The sequence below is a fragment of the Zalophus californianus genome, chromosome 16 (assembly GCF_009762305.2).
Source record: "Zalophus californianus isolate mZalCal1 chromosome 16, mZalCal1.pri.v2, whole genome shotgun sequence".
In the NCBI taxonomy this organism is placed as follows: Eukaryota; Metazoa; Chordata; class Mammalia; order Carnivora; family Otariidae; genus Zalophus; species Zalophus californianus.
Genome location: NC_045610.1, coordinates 27,977,566 through 28,002,501, shown reverse-complemented (window position 1 = coordinate 28,002,501; position 24,936 = coordinate 27,977,566). Strand labels below are relative to the sequence as shown.

Here is a 24,936-nt window from a genome sequence, read left to right as displayed (position 1 = left end):
AATAAACCAGAAAACTGGACAGTTAGATAAGCGCATAAGCTCTAGCATATTTTCCATATACAATGGCAGAAACCAGGAGAAAAAAAATATATTCAAATGAAAAATAAAAACAGTAAGAAGTTATAATCACTATCATTTAGTCCTTTTTATCGGACACAGACAAGGAGTTAGGAGATCTGGAAAGTTTCCTTGACATGGACTAATTGAACAAAATGTAAAGAAATATCAAATTTTCTGAAACTCTCTGGGAATTCCAGAAACCACAACAAGGTTACTATTTTTTTTTTTTTAAATCACTGTTCTTGTACCTTTACATTTGCCAGTGCAGAGCATCGCCAATTTTACAAAGGCCTGACTACATCTTTGGAGACAAACTTAACCGGCAGCTAGAGTAATTCATAGGCAAAAGGATACGGAGAATTGTCTAAAATTCCTCAAGACCAGGGGCACCTGGGTGGCTCAGTTGGTTGAATGACTGCCTTCGGCTCAGGTCATGATCCTGGAGTCCCTGGATCGAGTCCCGCATCGGGCTCCCTGCTCAGCTAGGAGTCTGCTTCTCCCTCTGACCCTCCCCCCTCTCATGTACTCTCTCTCTCTCTCTCTCATTCTCGCTCTCTCAAATAAATAAATCTTAAAAAAAATTAAAATAAAATAAAAAATAAAATTCCTCAAGACCAGTAGAGAAGACTGCCTTCAGATCTGTGACACCAGGGTACAGCTATCAATCAAGCAAGCTGAAATGCAGCAAAGCACAACTCTAAGGGATATAAACTGCAGTTACATGGAAGGCTTGGTTAACCACAGTTGAGTAAACCTGAGCTGCACTGTAATCTGATAAGGAACAAACAGCATGGATTCTAGAAGTGTAAACCATGTGTCCCTAACACATTAGAGTTCTTTGAAAGAATTAATCAAATAGTAGATAAAGAAGAACTGGTGCATATCATCCAAAAGGTTGTTTTCGTATTTTTAAAATAAAGTCTCTCATAAGAGGCTATTAAGACAATTTGGTAGCTTTGTGGATTAAAAATTGATTAATAGGCAATAAACTAGGACCAATACTGACAGTCTCCAGCAATTATTAGGCTAGTGTACAAATTTATTAATGACCTAAAAGAAGCTTATGTGAACACAAAAAGTGAAGAAAGACTAAAAATTGCCAATGAACGCAAACCTACCCTATAATACAATATGCAAGGCCTTGCTAATAATAGATATGATGAAATTCCTCCTCACAAAGTAAAGAAACATTTTAAAACGTCAATAGCTAAAAAAAAAATAAATAAATAAAGATTAGCAGGATTTACCAGAGTAAGAAAAAGGGTAGAATAAGGAAAGATATGATCAAGACAGGTAAAATAATGAATGGCAAAGAGAATGCCAGCTAGTCTCTGTTATATGCCTTTTCCTTTATGGATACACAGAGGTTTATGATAACAGAAGACAACACATTTAAAATAAAAGAGACTCTATTTTATGCAGCATATAATTAACCCACTGATGCTGCCACAGGACATTAATAAGACACAAAGCTAGTATGGCTCCCAAAGACCTCGGAAATATCAAAATATGGTTTTATAGTAAAATTACTTATGGAAAAAAATGAAAATGGAGCATATACCTCACACTTCAGAGTATCAACTAGGCAAGGTCAGCAAGAAAGTTTCCTTTCCAGTTACAGTCCAAATTATTTGTGATTTCAACTCTTAAATATTCCTAATTCCATCCTAGAGCTCAGATTAAATGAATAAATAGACTCTGATCCAAAAATTCTTTTGCCATTTTTTCCAGATACATTCTTTTTGTCTGTTTATTATTCTGAATAGCCAAGTCCTTCATTTCATCTAATTCTCCTTCCACATCATTCATCCCGGTTTCAAAATACTGCCTAAAAAGTGATCATGAAGAACCACAAAATCATATACGTAAAAATGCATGTTTGGAAGAGTTCTATAATTTGTCAAATTTTCTCATCTTTAAGTAGACAAAAATTTGAATTCATACAATACTTTGGTTCTGTTCATATCACACAATTAAAATCTGAGGCTGGATGCTGAAGTAAATCATATTTAATAACATTGTAACCTATGCCCAAGAGCTACAGCAAGAAGTGCCCTTTTATAAAATGAATTTTAATCAATAAGGAACATAATTCTAAGGAATAACACACTAGAATGCCACAGTAAAAAAGTACAGCCCTTTGGGCTCTATCTTCACCATGGGGAATGAGCAATTAATCTATGAAGAGCTATGACCCCAGTCAGTTCATAAATTCAATACATAAAGAGTAGGCTATGAATGAATTATAGACAAAATTCACAACCTGAAAGCCTAAGAAACTGTGTCTGAAAAGCTTTGAGGGTCAATAAAAAAGGTAAATTAAATTTTTTTCAAAAATAAAATTATGTGTAGACAAGACCAAAGGAGGCAAGTTTCTACCTTGTGTCCATTTTGTAATGCAGTCCTCTCCATTTTGGGCTTAGCAATAGGGTGCTACACGTGGTATGAAGCCAGCCATGGCATTCAAGCTTGACTGAATTTTAAAAGTGACACAGTGATCAAATATGCTCCAAGGACATTCTAGAATTTCAGGGTGCTGCTGACCACTGTAACCTCCTCACAATTGTATGGTAATAGATGGTAACTAGACTTACTGTGGTGATCACTTTGTAATGCATACAATATCAAATTATGTTGTAAACCTAAAACTGAATAATGTTGTAAACCAATTTAACCTCAATAAAAAAAAAAATCAACCTCTTCAGTGTTCACTTCAAATTTAAACAGGTTATAAAGTATGATCCTCATGTCAATTAAATACAAGTCCATATATATTTAATATATCAAAAAATAGTGTCCAGAATACATCACTTGCAAAGAATGGCCTTATTATGTGGATCTAAAAAGGCAATGTGATCGCAGAGTTAAAAATAAGCAGATGATCTTCTAAAATGTGGAATCTTATATGTTTTTTCTTTAGCAGAAATAAGGATTTGTTTTAGAATGCCAATAAGGCAACATCCTTAAAAGAGGAAACAAACAGAAAACTAAACAGCAGAAGCTCTTGTACGGTATTTGGTTTGAGAGACAAAAGAAGAAAAGCATAGTTCGAACAGATGGAAAGTGAAATATAATAAATTATCCTTACCTGCATTAATTTTCCTTCTGCTGGAGTTATTTCAGCAACACCAGCAAAAACACCTTCCAAAGTGAGATTCAGTTTTCCTGTGGGGTCCATTTTCAAGGGGATCACTCGGATAATAGCTTTCTGCTCTGCTGATCTTTCCGACTCCACCGCTGCTCCCAGTACCAGTCCTGTGCGTCCGAAGCCTGCCTGCAGGGTAGCCATCAGCAGCCAGGGCCAGAGGGCAGCCAGCTGCAGCTGGTGGCCACCACTCATGCTACCAGCTGCAGCAATGCACTTCGGCCAGACATACTGCTTCCACGAGCCAATTCCAAACACAGCTTCTCAGATCCAGACAAATGGAAGAAAAGAGAATTGATGCTTCGGTTTCTGAAAGCCAAGTCGTAGTTTTGGCCCTTCCTTTCTCTAAAGTATATTCCCAAGAACAGGTGGCATTCCTGATCTGTCAGGGCAGAGGGTGTTTTCAGCCCACTTCTGCTGCAGGTCTGTCATTTCCTCCCATCTTCACTGTGATTAGTAAAGGTATCACCACTTCTCTTTGGAATTTCCAACTTTGCTTGAGGTGGAATGTCACATCCCGAATCTTTAGTATGTCAGTTCACTCGGTGCTGGTCTTCCATATGCATCAAGTTGCTGAACCATTAAACCCAATGTTAATGAACAAAGCAAGGCAAAGTAAGTAACGAAAGCCATGCATCAAAGGTGAGAGTGAAAAACGCCAGCTCGGAAAATGAAGAGATGGTCCTCTTTAAGCCACAAAATTTGTCAATGGTAAAAGACTAAAGATCACAGGAAAAAAAGTGTTGTTGTTGTTGTTGTTTTTAATGGAGGAGAGGGTACGATACTTCAGGCCACACCTTGAGAGACGTCCAAAGATGCTGCAACATGTATTCACAAAAGTTTCCACATTAAACTGTATTTTAGGGCAGCCAAAGTTCTAGGCCCACTGAATTTATAATACTTTCCATGAAGTTAAATATACTGTCATTTTTAATGTTCTACCTAAATTTGCCTATAAATTAGATGCTAATTTATGTCTTCACAGATTACAGGATAATCCTGAGTATCACCTCCTTTTCCAACTTTCAAAATTAGAAGAGTACTTGAAAAGGTTAGCTTTCCAATTATTTTTCCCGGTTAAATGATATTTCTATCTTTATGTTCCGTTCTCTCCTGGGGATTCCAGCTTTTACTCTCCTGCTTGAGAATGCCAAGCGCTTTGATTTCCCATGAGATGCTTCTGGAAACTACTTTATTATCCAGATTTTATAATCTGTAATTTTCTGCGTTCTTAAGTAAAACAAAGGACTATTCCTAACACGTTTTCAAATTCCTTGAGGGGGTGGGGAATAAAAGATAGGGGGAGTAGGGAGGTGATTAGTGTACAGGCTCTAAGTAGAACATCCTGAAAAAGTAAAAATAAGCCTGAGTATAGTAGATCTGTGCTATTTCTAGGCACACTTGAGAATTTGGGTCTTTGTACAAACAAAATCTTAGTTCTAAGATATAGAAACCGTATAAAAGATATTAAAATGTGCACCCCTAAGTAAATATAAATGCACTTCAACCACAAAGCCCGCCGTGTTCAGAGGTCAAGTTAAAAAAAAATCTTATAAAGTCTTCGGAATAAGTGCTGAAAAGCCAAGCAATTGAACATGAACCTGTTATATAGATCCTTCTCTTTTGCTGAGGCAGAGGGAGAAAAATAAGAATTTCAAAAGAAATCTGCAAACCTGTTGCGCTGTCGGGCCCACCGGAATCCACGGGGGTGAAACAAATTCAATTATGCTTTTATAGGTCCTGCTCAAAAAAGGTTTCAACTGCTTAACCAAGTACAGCTCATTCTTCCACCTTCTTACTCTGCAACCAGACCAAGGGCCCCACACTGCAGGTAGGTGCCGAGAAATTCCGCAGCCTGAAAAAATAATCCATGCAGGTCAAAGGCAAACATTTACTCCAGGCTTAGAGCTACTGTTCCCAAGAATTCTAAAGAGCACTTATAGAGGATCCAAAATCATTTCTGAAATCTCCTAACAAAAGTTCTTTTTCTCCCCGAACAGCATATAAAATGATCAAATCTTGAGAGAGAAAAGGAGCAAAGTAGCAAATACACCAGCAACAATTCACTACCAGGAACACAGAAAATCCCAGAGGGAAAAAGCAGTATCTCTGAATCATGGATGGGCTTGGAAAGTTCGGAAAGATTCAAGTGCTTCCCTTCCAGAAAGACAATTCTGGATCAACTCCCTAGAGGAGGAAGCCTGTGGTTTGTAATTGGTGTTCTAGCTCTGACTCCCTCCCCTGGGACTGCAATCACGCTCTCTACCTGCTGACACAAAGTGAGGGTGGAGCAGCTAGAGGCAACCAACACCACCCCACCCCCCCACCCCCCGCCCTGCCCCGCCCCACCCCTCCTCCTGGCTGGCTGCTAGGGCCAGGGCTTCAGGGCGTGCAGTTACTGTGCCGGGCACGTTCTTTTGCTCTCTCTGCTCTCTCAGCTCCTCTACTCCCTCTATTGAGCCACAGCCAAACTGCATCCAGTTCAATGCTCAATAACTTTCTCTGGGTAAGCAAGTTACCACACGTAAATCAAGTCCACTCAAACAGATATCTAAACAGGTTCTGAACCCAAGAGAACACAAATGGTGGTATGAGGAAATAAAGAGAATAAAATAATGAAAACCCAGAACGTGAAAGAGCGGACACAAGATTTTACAAATATAATTTCAAAGGGGTTTCTGCTCTTTTCAGGTTTTAGTGTCTATAAACAGCACAATGCTAGAATAAAGTGATTCAGTGCTGTAGTCCTTATTGCTGTCTCAGGTCTGCTACCCTGGCAAGAACCCTGTCCATTTTACACATAGTTTTTCTTCAGCTTTTACTTATTTAAATCCAGTAGCTCTTTTCTAAACTGTGCCTGTATGGAGCTTTTAGATCAGGTTGATTGATATCAGAGGTCTGGAACCTATTACTTTCTTCTCACATCTTTGGAGAGTGAAATAATACTATGGATCACACCTATGCCCTCAATGTAAGATTGCAAGTAAGTCTATGTCATAAATATAAGCAAAGGGGTAAAATATATATGCTTCATAAGAAGCGTGTAAGGCAAAAAGAAAACCAATTCTTGGCCAACTACCACAATCATGAACTTTTTTAGTTACCTTGTCATTAGAATACAAAAGTTTCTAATATATGTTTCTAAAATTTGAATTTTCAAATTTACCAGATTACATTCGACTGTGTCCAGACACTTTATTTTTTACCTATTGCCAATAATCTCTCCAAACCGTATAAATGTACAACAATGTGAATGTGGTTAACACTATTGAAGTATACACTTAAACTGTTTTTACACTTAAATTTTAGTTGTGGTAAGAAGCACAGAAGATTAAAAAACGTTTTAATTGTACAAATGAGAGCATACAAATTGATCATCTGTAAAATGTGGATAACAATAATTGCATTGTAGGTTATAAAACAATGACATAATGCCTCTAGAGCAAAAAAATATGAGTGCTTTCTTTATCTTGAGCATTTTTTCCCTAAAGAAGGTTTATGGGAATAATTTTGGCATTTTGGCCTAATAACTGACATAGAGCAGAGAAATAAGCTCTAAAATAAATTCTTAATTTAGCACGTTTTCTTTATTGGTTGGACCTTAAGAACACAATGCAACTATAACCTTTACAACTCTTTTCAAAAGAATTTTTTAAAATCTCCTGTGGTTTAGTATTTTTAATTTTATATATATTGCATAATAGCATAGCATAAATAATGTAAAATATACATTACTACATATTTGATAGAGGCAAAAACATCTTTAAACAAAAAGTGACCTACCAATGGACTTTGCCTCACCTATTCCTGCTTGAAACTTGCAAAGGAGTTAAGAGACCTAAACAAACCTAAGAGTTAATATACACACTTAGGTGAAAGAAGGAAAAAAATATAGATTTGGTTGCCCTCTCTTGAGGAAACCGCAAGATCTAGGAATGATGATAATATGTTTCATGAACCTGGGTATCCCGTGAGGTACTCAGTATCCAACCAAACAGCCCTATATAGTTTACTTCCCTGATATACTGTGTTTACTAGGTCACCAGAATTGACAAGCAAGAGATCTCTGGCCTATCCCGCAGGGGTTGATAGATCACAACTTCCAAGGGATGACATAAAGATGTCATTTCTGTGGTAATGAAATGCCCATCTCACTGATGTCTACTCTACCTAATCCTATCCATGAGAGAGATCATCCTTCAGGGTCTATTTCCACATCTGGATTGACTAAAGCTACTGAAGACTATTCATCCTTTTCCTAAAAAAAAAAAAAAAAAAGAAACAGGTTTCTATAAACATGTCCAAGAATTGTCCTTATCCCTAACAGCATTTTAAAGATTCAATCTCTGTTCAATCTCTTGTTCAATTGCCAATGAAAAAAAACAAAAAACAAAAACTGACACTTTTTTTAAAGTTAGATTCTTTGAAAAACAGAATACATTCTCTTTAAAATTTTGCTATTATTAATAATAGTCATGACAACTGAGGTTTCTATTGATCACCAATAAAACAGTAAAAACAAGCAAGACAAGTCCAGTTGAAACACTCACTTTATTGTTGACTGATTGAAATTTATCGTGCTTAAGGTGCTGAAATACTGAGGTGCTAGTCAGAAACCTTGTTAGCATGTGTCAGGCCCTACTGGTTAATTCACACAAAGATTTTATTTTATCTTTTGCCATTTTTCCCAAGTCAGTGATGATAGCTTTAGTTGATAGGTAGCAGGCATGTGAGTATGGCAGGAGATCCAGCTCCTTAGTCTGTTGTATTCATATATAAAAAAGTTTGGAAAGCTGATAAAGGTATTTCATTAATTAAGCCTTAAAACCACTGAAACCAAATACATGCCAAGGTTTCTGCTTGACACATGTTCCTCAAAAGATATTATTTCTTTCAACATATACAAAGCTAAAAAGGCATATTAAGGGAAGGAATGTCAGCTACACCGTTTATCAGCTTCTCAACATGACAGAGAAAAGACAAAGTTCCTTCATTTGGAAATTGGGTCTCCTCTTCACATACTCTGCCAAAATACATAGTCTGGCCAAAAGATGGAGGAGTCTTGATAATTTGTTCATCTTTTAAACCTTGCTAATAAAGGTGAATAAATGCCCATCACATGGATATCAACTAGTCTAATCAGATGGACGAAACAGGTCACTTTTCAGAACCTACTTTCTTATCTAAACTGAGTCACTGCACACCAATACAGAAATCATCCTTTTCCAAAAAACTACTATCTCTGTAACATTTCTATGGTTTGACATCATTAGAAGGCACAGTGCGATTTAAGAAATGAATTGTTACACTCACAAAGAGTAGCATAGTATTTATGTCATATCACTAAATGCCTTTTCTTTTTAATTAGTTTCATATTCTTAGGCTTTCCTTTTGTTCCTGCAATTCTTATTAGGACAACTGAAACAAAATCCAATAAGAACGTTTTAGCCAGTTTAAAAGACTTTAAAATCAGAAAGTTTCTTGCTGTCATTGGATGAGCAAGTGAGGGATCAACCACAGAGAGTGGACACCCAAGATACCTCTCCTAAAAACCGGTCCCACAATCCTACAATTCAAATTTAGAATCCAACAGAGGGGATAAAATAAAAATGTTATGGTCTATCCCATTATCCAAAATTCTCTCAGAAGCTTAAACCAGACATAAATTATTAAAAATGTCAGAGGTACAGCTTCTGTTAAATGACTACTAATCAAGGTTTTCCCAAAATTTGCACACAAGATCTCATATAGATGAGAATTTATACAGACTGAATATAAAAAGCTAAAGCAAGAAAACAGTGTTAAATCTCTTAATGTTTTTGTTCACACATTTTCCCCTTCAAAATAAATATCTTACACATGCATCCTTTATCCTTCTATCCTGAAATATTAATAAAAATATAAAGCTTTAAAACTTTTAAATCTACCAGCATTTATAAATATAATAAACAAATTGCTTTTCTTTAGAAGACATTTAAATAAGTGATATGTAACAAAACCTTCTTACCATTTATGATAATATATCATTAAAATTAAAGAAAGATATGAAAATAAAAGAATGCCCCCATTAATATAAAAGAATCAGGGGCTGTTAAGTGTGATGGATGGTCCAAGTCCGGATGCCTTGCTTTTGAAACAGAATGCTGGGTTAGGAAGTAAGAGCATTTCCTGGTTCATCACTTAGAAAATTAGCTCTTTCTCAGAGTTTCTTCCCTGGAATTCCTGACCCCTTTAGACCTGTGATCTTGGTGACCTCACATGCCTTTGTTTCTCACACAATCTTCTCTAGAAGGATCACACTGTGACTTGAAACAGATAGACTGAACTCGCCACTGGAGTTGTGCTGACTACAGTTTGAGAGTGGCAAGACGGCAAATCAGCACACACACACAGATTATTCTCCAGTACATAGATGCAGCAGTTTTTAGATGCTTCTTGACTGTAACAGAAGGCCAGGACTTTTCATTTGAAAGGGATCTGGGCAGCAAAAAGAAAAAAAGGGGGGGGTGCTGCTTGATGTTTAGTAGTTTGTCAAGGTAAATAATCTGAACTGAACAGCTGTAGTAAATACCAAAGTCCCAATTCTCAATTAACAAAATTCTCAATTAACAAAACAAAAATACTTTTTTTTTCCTTAACAGAACTGAAAAAATCCCAACAGTGTGTCATGTGCAAGGCTAGTCTGCCTCCAGCTACAGCTAGTGCACAATGTCACATTTGTCATCCATTCCTCACTCTTTTAATTCTTCCTCCTTTGGAAAGTGCTCCTGCTTGCAGGCCACATCCACCAGCAGATGAAGATCTAGAAAGAAAGAAGGTTTGTTTACTCACTCTTAGCCTCTCAGACTGTAGAGTTCGATAGATAAGTCTTCAGACAAGAACAAGTTGCTCATGTTTAAATGTAGAACTGGATCTAAAATTATATTATCTCATCGGATTCTCAGTTTTCAGTCATTCCTGTACCTCTAAAGCGCACAGATGCAGCCCAGTTAACCCAATGAGACCAGCAAAGTGTACAATTTATATCTTTTCAGTGATGTGGCTGAGCCTCTTTTCAACTGCCTTTTACTAGAAGTGAAAAATTAAGGAAAAGTGTCAAAGGGATCAAAGTGAAATATACACACACAAATGAAAATTCATTTCTTTGATACTGTAACAAAGAGTGGGTAGAATATGAAAAATATGTGGGAATATGAAAAAGTCATGCCTTCAGAAATACAATGTTAAAATAAGTAATCACTATTTTTCCAAAGTTGACTGACTCCATAAAATTTCCACTTACTGACAACACAGCTGCTCTCTTGTAGAAACACCTATCTAAACTGTCGTAAAAAAGAAACATACCCTTCATGGAAGTCAAGAGACAAATAAGGTTGGTTCACCAAGAATGTAAAGAACTAAGGGCACCTAGGTGGTGCAGTCGCTTAAGCATCTGCTCTAGGTTTCAGCTCAGGTTGTGATCTCTGGGTCTTGACCTCAGGGCCCCACCTCCGGCTCTGAGCTCAGTGCAGTCGGCTTGGGTTTCTCTCTCCCTCTCCCTTTGCCCCTCCCCACCTAAAATAAATAAATAAATCTTAAAAAAAAAATGGAAAGAACTAAAAAGTGAACCCTTAGCTTAGGTACTAGATTTTGTAATACAAAAATCTAGGATCCTGTATAGAAGCAGGGCTAAAGGGCCTGAGTAACACAGGCAGAAGTAAAGAGATCATAATGTGGCTTCTAGATTCAAGCTAATTAGTTTACAACTTCTAGAGCAACATACGTACTTCTGGTTTATAACTTCTAGACCAGGGAATGCTTTTAGGTTTGTTTTAAAGTTTACAATTTTGCTGTAGTAGCACTTGGGAATTAAACTAAACTATACAACATGAGTCCTTAATTTAATTCTAGATACAGACTTTTATCATTATATTTCTAGAACACAGCTTTTGTGGGATTGGCCTACAGACTGAGCAAGAGAGCTAATTCAATAAAATAATTCTAACATATTTGAGAAAATCCAGAAAGCATATGGAATAGTAACTAATTCTTGCCCTACTTTGTAAAAGGCAGGCCAGTCACTAGGGGTAGGTGAACTCATCTGGTGAACTACACTACAACCTATCCGTAAAGAACAAGTGATTTGGGGCACCTGGATGGCTCAGTCGGTTAGGCATCTGCCTTTGGCTCAGGTTATGATCCCAGAGCCCTGGGATCGAGCCCCCGCATCAGGCTCCCTGCTCAGCAGGGAATCTGCTTGTCCCTCTCCCCCACTGCCTCCTGCTCATGCTTTCACTCTCTTTCTCTCAAATAAATAAATAAAATCTTAAAAAAGAAGAGCAAGTGATTTATCCAGATGAGCATCTTATTTATCTTTACTTAAAATCCACTTCTTGCACATCCATGATCATAGCAGCATTATTCACAATGACCGAAGGATGGAAGCAATCCAAGTGTCCAAGGACAGATGAATGGATAAACAAAATGTGGTATATATACATACAATGGAATATTAATTAGCCTTAAAAAATTTAGGAAATTCTGACACGTTACAACATGGTTGAGCCTTGAAGATATCATGCTAATTGAAATAAGTCAGTCACAAAAAGACAAATGCTGTATAATTTCACTTATACGAGTACCCAGAGCAGTCAGATTTATAGAGACAGAAAGTGGCATGGTGGCTGCCACGGGCTGCAGGCTATTCTGGGAGTTACTGTATAATGGACACAGTTTCAGTTTAGGACAATGAAAAAAGTTCTGGAGATGGATGGTGGTGATGGTAGTGCAACAATGTGAATGTACTTCATGTCACTGAATAGTACAAAATGGTTAACATGCTAAATTTTATGTTATGTATATTTTACCACAACAGTGCCTTTTTTTTTTTTAAAGATTTATTTATTTATTTGACAGCGCACAAGCAGGGGGAGCAGCAGAGGGAGAGGGAGAAGCAGACTCCCCGCCGAGCAGGGAGCCCGATGTGGGGCTCGACCCCAGCACCCTGGGATCATGACCCGAGCTGAAGGCAGATGCTTAACCGACTGAGCCACCCAGGCGGCCCCAAAACAGTGCTTTTTTACAGTCTATATAACAAAAAACAGTCTTATATTTATATAACATCTTTTTTTCAAGTAAAGTACATTATTATAAGGTCAATTAATCCTGAGTAAATTGCTACAAGGAGTAAGAACCTCTACTCTAAACTATATGGTTAATAAGTAAAGCCAGTGGTTTCTCAACCTTGTTGCACATTGCAATCACCTGGGGATCTTTTAAAAAATTACTGATGCCTAGGGTTCCTACTGCCAACATTCTGATTCAGTTGGTGTGGAGTGCTACCTAGGCATCAGGATCTCTAAAAGCTGACCAAAAGATGTAGGAATAACACCTAATTATGAACATTCTCTAAACACCTCAGCTCCATATCAGAAGGACAGGCCATATGGTAATAGAACATATTACAGGTAAAGGCTAGTAAAGCCACTACAGATTTCATATGGGGAGGCAAACTGAAGAATAGCAGCAATAAACCCTCTTTTTTTTTTTTCCCGGTGAACAAATGTCATTGATTTCATGCTTATTAAGACTTTATCACATTGATAGGTTCACATCATGGACAAGAACATATGACAGACAGGCTTGTTTAAAAAGGCAATAGCCAGTATGGCTCTATAACAGCCTCAGAATGAGTTATGTAAAGGAGTGTGCACAACAAACCCTCTTAACCTTAATGACTGGGCTTTAAATTAGCATTTGGCATGCAGCTTCTAATAACGAGCATCTAAACATAGTAATTTTATTAAAGTGAGCTTCTTTCATTAACAAAGCTGCCGGTCAGGGAGTTAAGAGTACAGACACCAATAAAAATACAAAAAGACATAGACTAGCCTGGTGCTACTCGAGGTTTATATGACTTCATTTAGAAGAGAAGCTTGCATACTCATCTGAGAAGGTTAAATATTTGGGGATTACAGTAGCTCAGTTGGTTTGAGAGCTGAAAGGCCTTGAGGGACAAGAGCATTGCATCTACTTGTTTGGGAATGTTAATTCCTACTGAGAGCACCCTCTAGGGCTTGGGGATTATTGTTTTAATGAAGTCTCATCCATAATCCAACAGCTACAAAATGGGAAGTCCTTTCTTAAATTTTTTTTTAAGATTTTATTTATTTATTTGAGAGAGAGAGAGAAAGCACAGAGGGAGAGTGTGAGCGAGAAGCAGGCTCCCCGGTGAGCCAAGAGCCCGATGCGGGATTCGATCCCAGCACCCTGGGATCATGACCTGAGCCAAAGGCAGACGGACTGAGCCACCCATGTGCCCCGGGAAGTCCTTTCTTTAGGAATGAATAGAACTTTGCTTGTAAACATTCACTTTCCCTTAACCAGAAAGTAAATATCCCATCAAAACAGGAGTGAGTATAGGTTTTACCATAAGATTAATCTTTGGGTATATCCAGTTTAGGGTGATATCATTACAGAATTTGGAGGAAAATGACTGAATCTAACTTTCTTTACCTCTTGGTAATTTTGATCCAAAATGTATTTCCTTAAGTTAACATGTGCTCAAAAAGCCTACACACAGCATGGCAATGACTGTGATTGACAATCTCCTTCTAACAAAACACACATCTATTAAAATCAATACAATCTCTATACTTAATCAACTTGAAGTCTCTTATTTGAAAAAAAGTCAAAGAAAGCTTGAAGTGTGAGAAGATGCCACTAGTTAAGCAGGGCAGACACATTTTCAAAATAATTCAGTAACAGAAGAGCACTGAGAAGCTCTGGAATATAGGATGCCCCTGTTCAATGGGATACTGAGCGACATAATGATATTCCAACAGTTAATGTTAGAATCATAGGATTTCAGAATTTGGAGGCAAAGGAGTCTTTAGAGGTTATTTCACGAAATTTCTTTATTTTTATCATAAACAATGTATTGTGAAAGTTGAAACCCTATTGAGGGGAGATACTCCTGTTAGTGACAGATGAAATTTAAGTGATACTTTAGGAATTTTACATTTGGTTCCTATCATTACTACTAAAATCTTGTTTAGTATCAAAATAAAAAACATTTGGTCATCTATAAGAACTAAACTAAACACTAGTCGATTTTGAGCCCTCCTCAGAAGTACCTCCTTACTCTCTTAAAGACTTCTTCTGGTCATCAAGGATCAGAAGCTAAGAACAATGACTTTCTAAACAGGGTGCAATAGACTGTTTATCTCCCCGAAATTCATAGGTTGAAACCTAACCCCAATGTGATGGTGTTAGAAAGTGGGAACTTCGGGAGGTCATTAGGTCATGAGAGTGGAACTTTAGGAATGATATTAGTGCCCCTGTAAAAGAGATCCCAGAGAGCTCCCTCATCCCTTCTGCTGTGTGAGAGACAGCAGGAAGATTGCCATCTATGAACCAGAAAGCAGGCTCTCACCAGACACTGAATTTACTGTGCCTTGATCTTGGGTTTCTAGCCTCCAGAACTGAGAAAATTTTTGTTGTTTATAAGCTAGCCACTCTATGGTGTTTCTGTTATAGCAACCTGAACAGAATAAGGCACAGAGTGTCTGTACTTTTTCTGTAACGAGCCAGATAGTAAATATCTTAGGTTTTGTGGCCCATATGGCCTCAATTACAACTGCTCAGCTCTGCTGTTATAGTGTGAAAGCAGTCACAGACAATACATAAATGAATGGGTGTGGTTGTGTGTTTCAATTAAACTATTTATTATAGACACTGAAATTGGAATTTCTATCATTTTTATGTGACATGAAATATTCTTTTGATTTTCCTCCAGCCATTTAAAATGTAAAAACCATGCTTAGCTTGCAGGCCATATAAAAACAGGCAGTGTGCTAGATTTGGTTCACAGGCCACAGTTTACTAACTTGTTGCACTCACAGGGCTATAATTGAGAGAGATTTAACCAAAACAGATTTTATCAAATAGAATATTGTTATAATAGTTGTAAAAAAAACTATCTTTTCTCCAAAGAAGATATACAAATGGCCAATAAGCATATGAAGAGATGTTCAATATCACTAATCATTAGGGAAATGCAATCAAAACCACAATGAGATTAACAGTTCGCACTGGCTAGGATGGCTATAACAATAATAAAAAGTGGAAAATAAGTGTTAATGAGGATATGGAAAAACGGGAACCCTTGTATGTTGCTGTAGGGAATGCAAAATGGCGCCGCTGTTATGGAAAATAGTTTGGCCAATAGTTAAACACAGAATTACTATATGACCCAGCAATTCCACTCCTAGGTATATACCCAAAAGACGTGTAAACAGGTACTCAATTACATGTACACATGTGTTCACAGCAACACTATTCAAAATAGCCAAAAGGTAGAAACAGCCCAAATGTCCATCAGCAGATGAATGGATAAATGAACTGTGGTATATACATATGATGTAATATTATTTCACCGTAAAAGAAAGTTCTGATACAAATGCTACAGTGTGGATAAACCTTGAAAACATTATGCTAAGTGAAATAAGCCAGACACAAAAGGTCACATATTGCATGATTTCATTTATATGAAATATCCCAGAAGAGGTAAATCCATAGAGACAGAACACAGATTGTGGCTGCCAAAGGCATGGGGGAAGTGGCGATGGAAATAACTGCTTAAGGAATATGGGGTTTTCTTTTCTTTTTTTTTTTTTTTAATTTTATTTATTTATTTGAGATAGAGAATGAGAGAGAGAGAGCACGAGAGGGAAGAGGGTCAGAGGGAGAAACAGACTCCCTGCCGAGTAGGGAGCCCGATGCGGGACTCGATCCCAGGACTCCAGGATCATGACCTGAGCCGAAGGCAGTCGCTTAACTGACTGAGCCACTCAGGCGCCCTGGGGTTTTCTTTTAGAGTGCTGAAAATGTTTGGGAACCAGAGAGAGGTAAAGGTTGCACAATATTGTGAATATACTAAATGCCACTGAACTTTAAAATGGTTAATTTTATGTTTTGTGAATTTTATCTAAAAAATGTATATTTTCCTGTTAATTTGAAATGACCAGACAAAAAGACAGGGGGAAAAATGGCTACGAAAAGTAAAATTCATAACCAAATATACCTCAGTTTTAAATGTCAGAGCATAATAACAAGATATGAAATGGCTTCTTAGTAAGAATGCACAATTCCCGGTTCCAGAAGCATAGAAGTGTAGAGGACACTACTCGTGTGGCCCTATCGTACCCAGTGTGGTACCAAGCCCCAGGCAGTTAGTTGTTCAGTAAGTACTTGTTGAAGGAAACCTGAGGGGTGCTTTGACTCCTCATATGTTTAAAACTTATCTTTTGGTGGCTAATTAAAAGATTGCTCAGAGAGACAGAAAGTAGAATAGTGGTTTCCAGTGGCTGGGGGATGAGGAGGAATAGGGAGTTACTGTTTAATGAGTACAGAGTTTCAGTTTTGCAAAATGAAAAGAGTTCTGGAGATGGATGGTGGTGATGGGGCAGCACAGTGTGAATGTGCTTAATGCCACTGAACTATACACTTAAAAATGGTTAAGATGGTAAACTGTAGGTTATGTACATTTTACCACAATTTGTTTTTAAAAGATTGCTTTTTTCCAAGGATTTTTTTTTTTTTTTAAGTAGATGGGTAAGAGTGGGGAAAAAAGCAATTCATTTGCTCAACAAACACTGAGTGCTGCAGCTAACCTCTAGGTGTTGAGGATACAGTAATGAACAAAACAAAGTCCTTGCCCTCCTGGAACTACCATCAAGAGGGGAGAAAAATAATAAATAGAAGATGTCAAGTAGTGAGAAATACTATGAAAAAAAAACAAAAAGGGATAAAGAATAGAGACTGAGGTAGGGCAGGACATGGGCAATAGGTTGCTGTTTCACATAGCAGGGTAGGAAGATTTCTATGATGAACTGGCATTTGAGCAGAGAACTGAATGAAATAAAGGAGCAAGCCATGCAAATATCTGGGTGAAGCACATTTCAGGCACAAAGAACAGCAAGTGTCGGGGCGCCTGGGTGGCTCAGTCATTAAGCGTCTGCCTTCGGCTCAGGTCATGATCCCAGGGTCCTGGGATCGAGCCCCGCATCGGGCTCCCTGCTCTGTGGGAAGCCTGCTTCTCCCTCTCCCACCCACCCTACTTGTGTTCCCTCTCTCGCTGTCTCTCTGTCAAATAAATAAGTAAAATCTTTTATAAAACAAACAACAGCACGTGTGAAGGCAAGAATGTGTTGGTGTGTTCAAAGACTAATGAAGAGATGGCTGTGGCTGGAATAAATGAGGGAACTGAGGTGGTAGAAGATGAAGTCAGAGCAGTTGCCAGGAACCAAATCATTCAGCATCTTGCAGACCATAGTAAGGATTTTTAGATTTTATTCTAAATGTGATGGAAAACCACTGGAAAAATTTAAACAGGGAAATAATTCATGTTTTAAAAGGATGACTCTGCTGTGTGAAGAAAAGGCGTTAGGGGCCAACTATGGAGCAGGAAGACTGGTTAAGAAGCTACTGCAGTCATCTAGGCAAGAGATGGTAGTGCTCGGACCATGGTGATAGCAATGCAAGGGTGATGAGAAATGGTCAGATTCTGGATCTACACTGATATCAAACTGATAGAATTTTGCTGATGGGTTGGACGTGAGAGAATAGAGTCAAGATTTTTGGCTGACTAGAGGTGACTAGAAGTACTATTTCCTAAAATAAGTAAAACTGGGAAAAGGATGGAATATACTAAGTTTAGAACACCTATGGGACATCCAAACAAAGATGTAGCATAGGCAATAAGGTATGCAGGTCTGGAGTTCAGAGAAGATTGAGACTTAAGATATAAATTTAGGAGTCATCACTATAAAGATGATGATAAAAGCAATGAGACTGGTTGGGATTACCCAGGAACTGAAAGAGAAGAAAAGAGGTCCAAGAATTGAGCTCTGGGACTCATCAATAATTAGAAGTCGGGAAAGATAAAGAAGATTCAGTAAAAGAAGTGGAGTGACCAGTGAAGGTGATGAAAAATCAGGAACAGGTCATGTTGCAGAAGCCAAGCAAAGAAAGTACTTCAGGAAGGGTGAAGTGGTCTGTTCAAATGTCACTGAGGTCCAGTAAAATGGGGACTGAGAACCTGGCAACATGACAGTCAATGGAAACCTTGACAAGAGGAGTTTTAGCAGAGTAACAGGAATGAAAACCCAAGGAAAGGATATGCTTTCAAGGAGCTTTCCTCTATGGGAAACACAAAAATGGAGTAATAGCTGGATGGAGATATGAATGAAGGAACCTAGGTTTTAATTTTAATGTAGGTTTTTCTAAAACCAAAAGCTTTCTTCCTATCAACTATGCCATACTGTCTCTAGTAGACAGTATATAAATCTTACACGGACTTTGGTTAAGGTCTTCTAATCCCACAGAACCCTATATATAGCCATGTTTTCATAGACCATTAGGTTAAGTTCTATCAAGGTAGAATTTTATACTTATACAAGGTAGTATTTCTGCTTACATTCTCATTACAAAAGCTAACTTTTTAGCAAAGAGGTTCTAGCTTAAGCATAAGTTATTTACTCCTTGCCCCTAATAAAATGGAAATGTGATTAGATGTCCTAATAATGCCAATATGTCACAACTCTTCTATTTCCCAGCAGGAAGCCAAGGTCAATTAAGACTCAGCTCTCAACACTACTGACCAAAGGATAAGATTTTACTTAGGGGAAAAAAAAAAAACCAACATGAAGAGTTAATAAGGATAATTAATGTGTTAATTATTTTATCAGTTACACTTATAACCATAATAATGAAAGAGATGAAATTATTATTTTAACAGGAGGTACCAGAATTCCTCATGGGGAGGTAACTGTCTTTGTAGAGACTGTATCTTGATAGGTTGTTTTGGGTGGGGAAGATAAGGCCTCAAAGACATTAGGAAATAGATGAAATGCCTAAGTTCTCTCCTTAAGTAAGAAAAAAAAGACCAGAGAAGAGAAGGTATAGTGCTAGTACACAGAAAGACAACAGCATGGTGAAGGCCATAGTGATTAGTGACAAGGAAAGGTGAGAAAATGGTAAAATGACTGAAGGCCTTTTAAAAAGAAAGATGGAGGGGCACCTGGGTGGCTCAGTCGGTTAAGCACTCTATTCTTTTTTTTAATAATTTTTTACTGTTATGTTAATCACCATACATTACATCATTAGTTTTTGATGTAGTGTTCCATGATTCATTGTGCATAACACCCAGTGCTCCATGCAGAATGTGCCCTCTTTAATACCCACCCCCCTCCCCTCTAGAACCCTCAGTTTGTTTTTCAGAGTCCATCGTCTCTCATGGTTCGTCTCCCCCTCCGACTTACTCCCCTTCATTCTTCCCCTCCTGCTATCTTCTTCTTTTTTTTTTAACATATATTGCATTATTTGTTTCAGAGGTACAGATCTGTGATTCATCAGTCTTGTACAATTCACAGCGCTCACCATAGCACATACCCTCCCCAATGTCTATCACCCAGCCACCCCGTCCCTCCCACCCCCCCACCACTCCAGCAACCCACAGTTTGTTTCCTGAGATTAAGAATTCCTCCTATCAGTGAGGTCATATGATACATGTCTTTCTCTGATTGACTTATTTCACTCAGCATAACACCCTCCAGTTCCATCCACGTCGTTGCAAATGGCAAGATCTCCTTCCTTTTGATGGCTGCATAATATTCCATTGTGTATATATACCATCTCTTCTTTATCCATTCATCTGTCGATGGACATCTTGGCTCTTTGCACAGTTTGGCTATTGTGGACGTTGCTGCTATAAACATTGGGGCGCACGTACCCCTTCGGATCCCTACATTTGTATCTTTGGGGTAAGTACCCAGTAGTGCAATTGCTGGATCGTATGGTATAAACACTCTATTCTTGATTTCAGCTCAGGTCACGAACAGGTCCTGAGACTCCTTGGACTTTGAGCTCAGGGTGAGGTCTGCTTGTCCCTCTCCCTCTGCTCCTCACCCCACTTACTTGCTCGCTCTCAAATAAATAAATAAAATCTTAAAAAATTTTTTAAAAATAAAAAGAAAGATGGATACCATTCCATTTAAAATTATTGGCAGTATTCTAAATGCAAACCCTTCCTTCCCTCCTTCAGAGAAGTGCTGACACACACAAACGCCTACTGTAAATGCTTGGGGGAGGGCAGAAAGCCAAGGAAGAGGGCTAAGTTCTGCCTGGTTGCAGCATGGAAAAGCCAGGGCAGAAGAGCTGCTGAGAAATGGACGGACTGGAATTTGACAGAAACTTTAAACGTCTCTGGAAGCCCTAGAAATTCTACAAAATCCTGGAAAAGCATTTTGGGTGTGGGATAAGGTTAGTCTGAGTCAATCATACCTAAACCTCAGAAGTCAGGTTAATAACTGGGATACAGGGGCACCTAGTGGCGCAGTTTAGCATCTGACTCTTGGTTTCAGCTCAGGTCATGAAATCGAGCCCCAGATCAGGCTCACACTCGGCGCAGAGTCTGCTCACGGTTCTCTCTCCCTCTCCCTCTGCCCCTCCCCACTGCTTGCTCTCTTTTCTTAAATAAATAAATCTTAAAAAAATCTGGAATATAAGTATTTTTTCAAAATATTCTTTAAATTGCCCATTCCTATTATTTTAATGCTTTTATACTATAGGAGCACTTTAAAATATTTAAACACTTTTCAATATTTTTTCTTTTTTCTTCAATTTAAAAAATCTAGAAAAATACAAAAAGGAAGTGAAAATTTCCCATAATCCCACCATTGTGTATATTCATACACAAACTGAAAGGTAAAAAAGTACTTCTCTACACCTCCAATTCTACTTTCCCAAAGGTAACCACTGTTACATGAATCAGTTTTATCATATACTTCCATATTTTTTCTATAATTATACAGTATATATGTTTTCCTTTCTAGAAAGGAGGTTGTCCCTGACATACTGTGCTGCAACTTGCTTCATTCACTTAACATATTATAAACACTTCCTATCTTTCCGAGTAACAACATAACAAGCTATTTTATATTCTTAAGTGGTTGCACAGTATTACATTAATTTTTCATATCTAAATCCCTCTTGTCAAGCATTTATGCTTTTTCCAAATTTTTGCTATCATAAATGACACAATAGTGAACTCTAGGAGAGATTCCTAAGAGTGGAATTCCTAAGTCAAAGCACATGAGCATTTTAATTATTTACAGATAATGATTAACTGCCCTCCAAAAGGCTATACAAATTTACATTCCAGTTACAGTACAGAAGAGGTTCCTTTTTTTCCTAAACTTTTATCAAACCTGAATATTAGGAAGAGCTTAAGTTTTGTTTTTCATTTTTTTCTTAAAGACTTTATTTATTTGACAGAGAGAGACACAGCAAGAGAAGGAACACAAGCAGGGGGAGCAGGAGAGGGAGAAGCAGGCTCTCCACGGAGCAGGGAGCCTGATGTGGGACTTGATCCCAGGACCCTGGGACCATGACCTGAGCTGAAGGCAGACACTTAACGACTGAGCCACCCAGGCACCCAATAGCCTAAGTTTTGCCAATCAAACTGGCAAAAAAAATCTTTTTGGTTGATTTAATTTGCATTTCTCTACTGATTTCTCTGAGGGGTTTAACATCATTCTATATGCATATTGGTCATTGTATTTCTTCTGACCTGCACATCATTAGCATCATTTTATTTACTTTTATTGGGTTGACGCTTTCTTAGTGGTTTGTAGAAGCTTTTATGTATTATGAATACAATGCTTTATATTTTGTTGTAAATATCTTCTTAGTCCATACAACTAGTTGTCTCCTAATATTTATTCTTCCTTTAAATCATGGTGTTGTTTAAACGGGCAAGTGGTCCCCAGCTAAAGACTACATTTCCAAGCTCCCCGGCAGCCAGTTTGATCGTGTGACCAAGTTCTAGTCAAACTGGTGTGAACATAAGTGATGATTATGCTTATAAAAGGAAAGGATATTTATAGCAGGCTGCTGGCTGACATACTCATAGAGAGGGGAGCTGTTTTTAACCATGCAATACCTGAAGGCTACCGAAGAGAGTGCCACATGGGTTCTCCAGAGCTTATTCTCAGACTGTATCAGACTGAGAAGAACAAGCTTCTAAACTGTTTAAGCTACTGGTTTTTTGTTTTGTTTGTTACAGTAGCCTAACTTATATGTGGACTAATATGGAATTTGGAATCTAGAAGTGAAGTGCTGCTATTATTCAAATTAAAATACATGGTATTGGCTTAGTAGTCAAGACAGCAAGTAATTAAGACACAGCAAGCTAGAATGCTGATGATCTTTGTAATCCGTATCAAAACATTTGATAAAATTGTTGCTGTGAGGGGCACCTGGGTGGCTCAGTCGGTTAAGCATCTGCCTTCGGCACAGGTCATGATCCCAGGGTCCTGGGATCGAGCCCCACATCGGGCTCCCTGCTCCACGGGAAGCCTGCTTCTCCCTCTCCCACTCCCCCTACTTGTGTTCCCTCTCTCACTGTGTCTCTCTCTGTCAAATAAATAAATAAATAAAATCTTAAAAAAAAAATTTGTTGCTGTGATACCCTGGAAGGCAGACCACACGCCAAGTGAGCATGTAACCATAAGGGGAAAGGCTGACAAAATTTGCAGTGTGCTAGCTATTTCTTGACACATTCAACAAAGCCCTAAAACAAGAGATGAACTCAGGCTAGAGGTAGCCAGAGTGTGAGCAGAGATGGAAGGGAATATTTCTCTGCTTGTGGTTGAAAACCTATTGTCTAGAGTTCAGTAATTTGGATTATGCACCCAATTGCTTCATTATTCCAACTTGAAATAATGGTAAGAGGTCCTCAAGCTTTTCTCAAGTACTACTAATAGACAATGGGAGAGAGCTCTGTGGCAAAGATCAGACTAAGGATGTCATCTTTCCAATGAAACCCATCCTTTCAGATGATCTCAATATAGGTTCCATTAGGCTGAATGAAAGGGATGGGCAAAGTATAGACAGTAAATCAAATACCAGACTTGTCAGGCTTAAAAACTACCTAAATGAGATCCCTGTTATAACTCACATCTGGAATGACCAAAGGCAAACAAAGCAGTTTTTTTTTTTTAAAGAACTGAAATGCCAAATAAGTAACAAGCCTGGCCTGCTAAGATGTGTGACTGTTCAGCCTCTAAAGTAATCCTCAGACCTTTTAGATCCACTCTAGCAAAAAGTAGGCAAAAAAACTGGATTGTTCCAAAGAAATGTATATTCCAGAGGTGCCTGGCTAGCTTAGTCTGTAGAGTATATGCCTCTTTATCTTGGGGTTGTGAGTCCGAGCCCCACACTGGGTATAGAGATTACTTTAAAAAATAAAATCTTAAAAAAAAAGAATGAAGAAAAGGAATGTATATTCCCCAAGGACCACATCAACGTAATGATTTGTATATAATAATAATGTGTTCCTTCTTATTGCTGAGTAGTATTCCCTTGTTGTATGGATGTACTATAATTTGTATGTAATTCGTAATTTGTGATGAGTGTATCTTTAACTTAATTTTTAAGAAAATGCCAAATTAAAAAAAAAAAACAAGAAAATGCTAAATGGTTTCCAAAAATGGTTACACTATTTTTAAATTCCCACTAAAAATGTATGAAGAGTTCCAGCTGCCTCATCAACACTTAGCATGGTCATGTCTTTTTCTTTAAAAGTTTTAGCCATTCTAACAGGTGTGTACTGATATCTCATTATAGTTTTAATCTGACTTCCCAAATTATTAAACATGGTACATTTCTTCATGTGCTTATTGGCCACTTGTATATCTTCTGTGAAATGTCTGTTCATATATTCCCATTTTTGAATTGCATTGTAAGAGTTCCTTTTACATTTTAAATATGTCCTTTGTTTTGACATATGTGTTGTCAATATTTTCTCTTAGACTATGGCTTGCCTTTTCACTTTCTTTTTTTTTTTTAACTATTTTTTTTTTAAGATTTTATTTATTTGACAGAGAGAGACACAGCGAGAGAGGGAACACAAGCAGGGGGAGTGGGAGAGGGAGAAGCAGGCTTCCCGCTGAGCAGGGAGCCCGATGCAGGGCTCGATCCCAGGACCCTGGGATCCTGACCCGAGCCAAAGGCAGACGCTTAATGACTGAGCCACCCAGGCGCCCCTGGGCTTTTCATTTTCTTAATGGTGTCTTTCAAAGAGCAAAAGTTTTATATTTTGATGAAATCCAATTTATCCATTTTTTCTTTATTAATCATGTTTTTTTGTGTTCTAAGACATCTTTGTCCACTCCAAAGTAGCAAAGCTTTTCCTCTTACTTCTTTTTCAAGAAGTTTTATATGTTTGTGTTTTACATTTAGGTCTGTAAATCATTTTAAGTTAATTAAAAAAATTTTTTTTAAGATTTTATTTGAGAGAGAGAATGAGATAGAGAGAGAGAGAGCATGAGAGGGGGGTGGGTCAGGGGGAGAAGCAGACTCCCTGCTGAGCAGGGAGCCCGATGTGGGACTCTATCCCAGGACTCCAGGATCATGACCTGAGCCAAAGGCAGTCGCTTAACCAACTGAGCCACCCAGGCGCCCTTAAGCTAATTTTTATTTAAGTTGTGGGTCAATGCTAATTTTTGTTGAAAAGACTTTCCTTTCTCCACTACATTGCCTTGCCACCATAGTTGAAAATCAATTGACAACATATGTATGGATCTATTTCTGCACTCCTTTGTATCATTCATCTATATGTCTATCTTTTCACCAATATCAAACTATTTTAATTATTGTAGCTTTATGGTAAGTCTTGAAATCAGATAAAA

At 37.9% G+C, this 24,936-nt stretch overlaps 2 protein-coding genes across 4 annotated transcripts in view; both read right to left on the bottom strand.

Annotated features, from left to right (window-relative positions):
- RNF43 (ring finger protein 43) overlaps positions 1 to 5,451 on the bottom strand; it is a 66,650-nt gene extending 61,199 nt beyond the window's left edge. The window contains exons 1-2 of one of the 3 annotated variants that reach the window (XM_027568586.2): positions 4,879 to 5,451; positions 3,149 to 4,478 (exon numbers count right to left, since the gene is read on the bottom strand). In XM_027568586.2, coding sequence (XP_027424387.1) covers positions 3,149 to 3,400 — 252 coding nt within the window. In that variant the 5' untranslated portion in view covers positions 3,401 to 4,478; positions 4,879 to 5,451. Of the gene's footprint in view, positions 1 to 3,148 lie in introns of all 3 variants that reach the window. The other 2 variants (XM_027568587.2, XM_027568585.2) reach the window with 2 other exon arrangements.
- A 2,290-nt stretch (positions 5,452 to 7,741) lies between these two features.
- HSF5 (heat shock transcription factor 5) overlaps positions 7,742 to 24,936 on the bottom strand; it is a 44,951-nt gene continuing 27,756 nt past the window's right edge. Inside the window, 1 exon segment of the mRNA XM_027624539.2 lies at positions 7,742 to 10,007. Within this exon segment, the coding sequence (XP_027480340.2) occupies positions 9,937 to 10,007 (71 nt within the window). The 3' untranslated portion in view covers positions 7,742 to 9,936.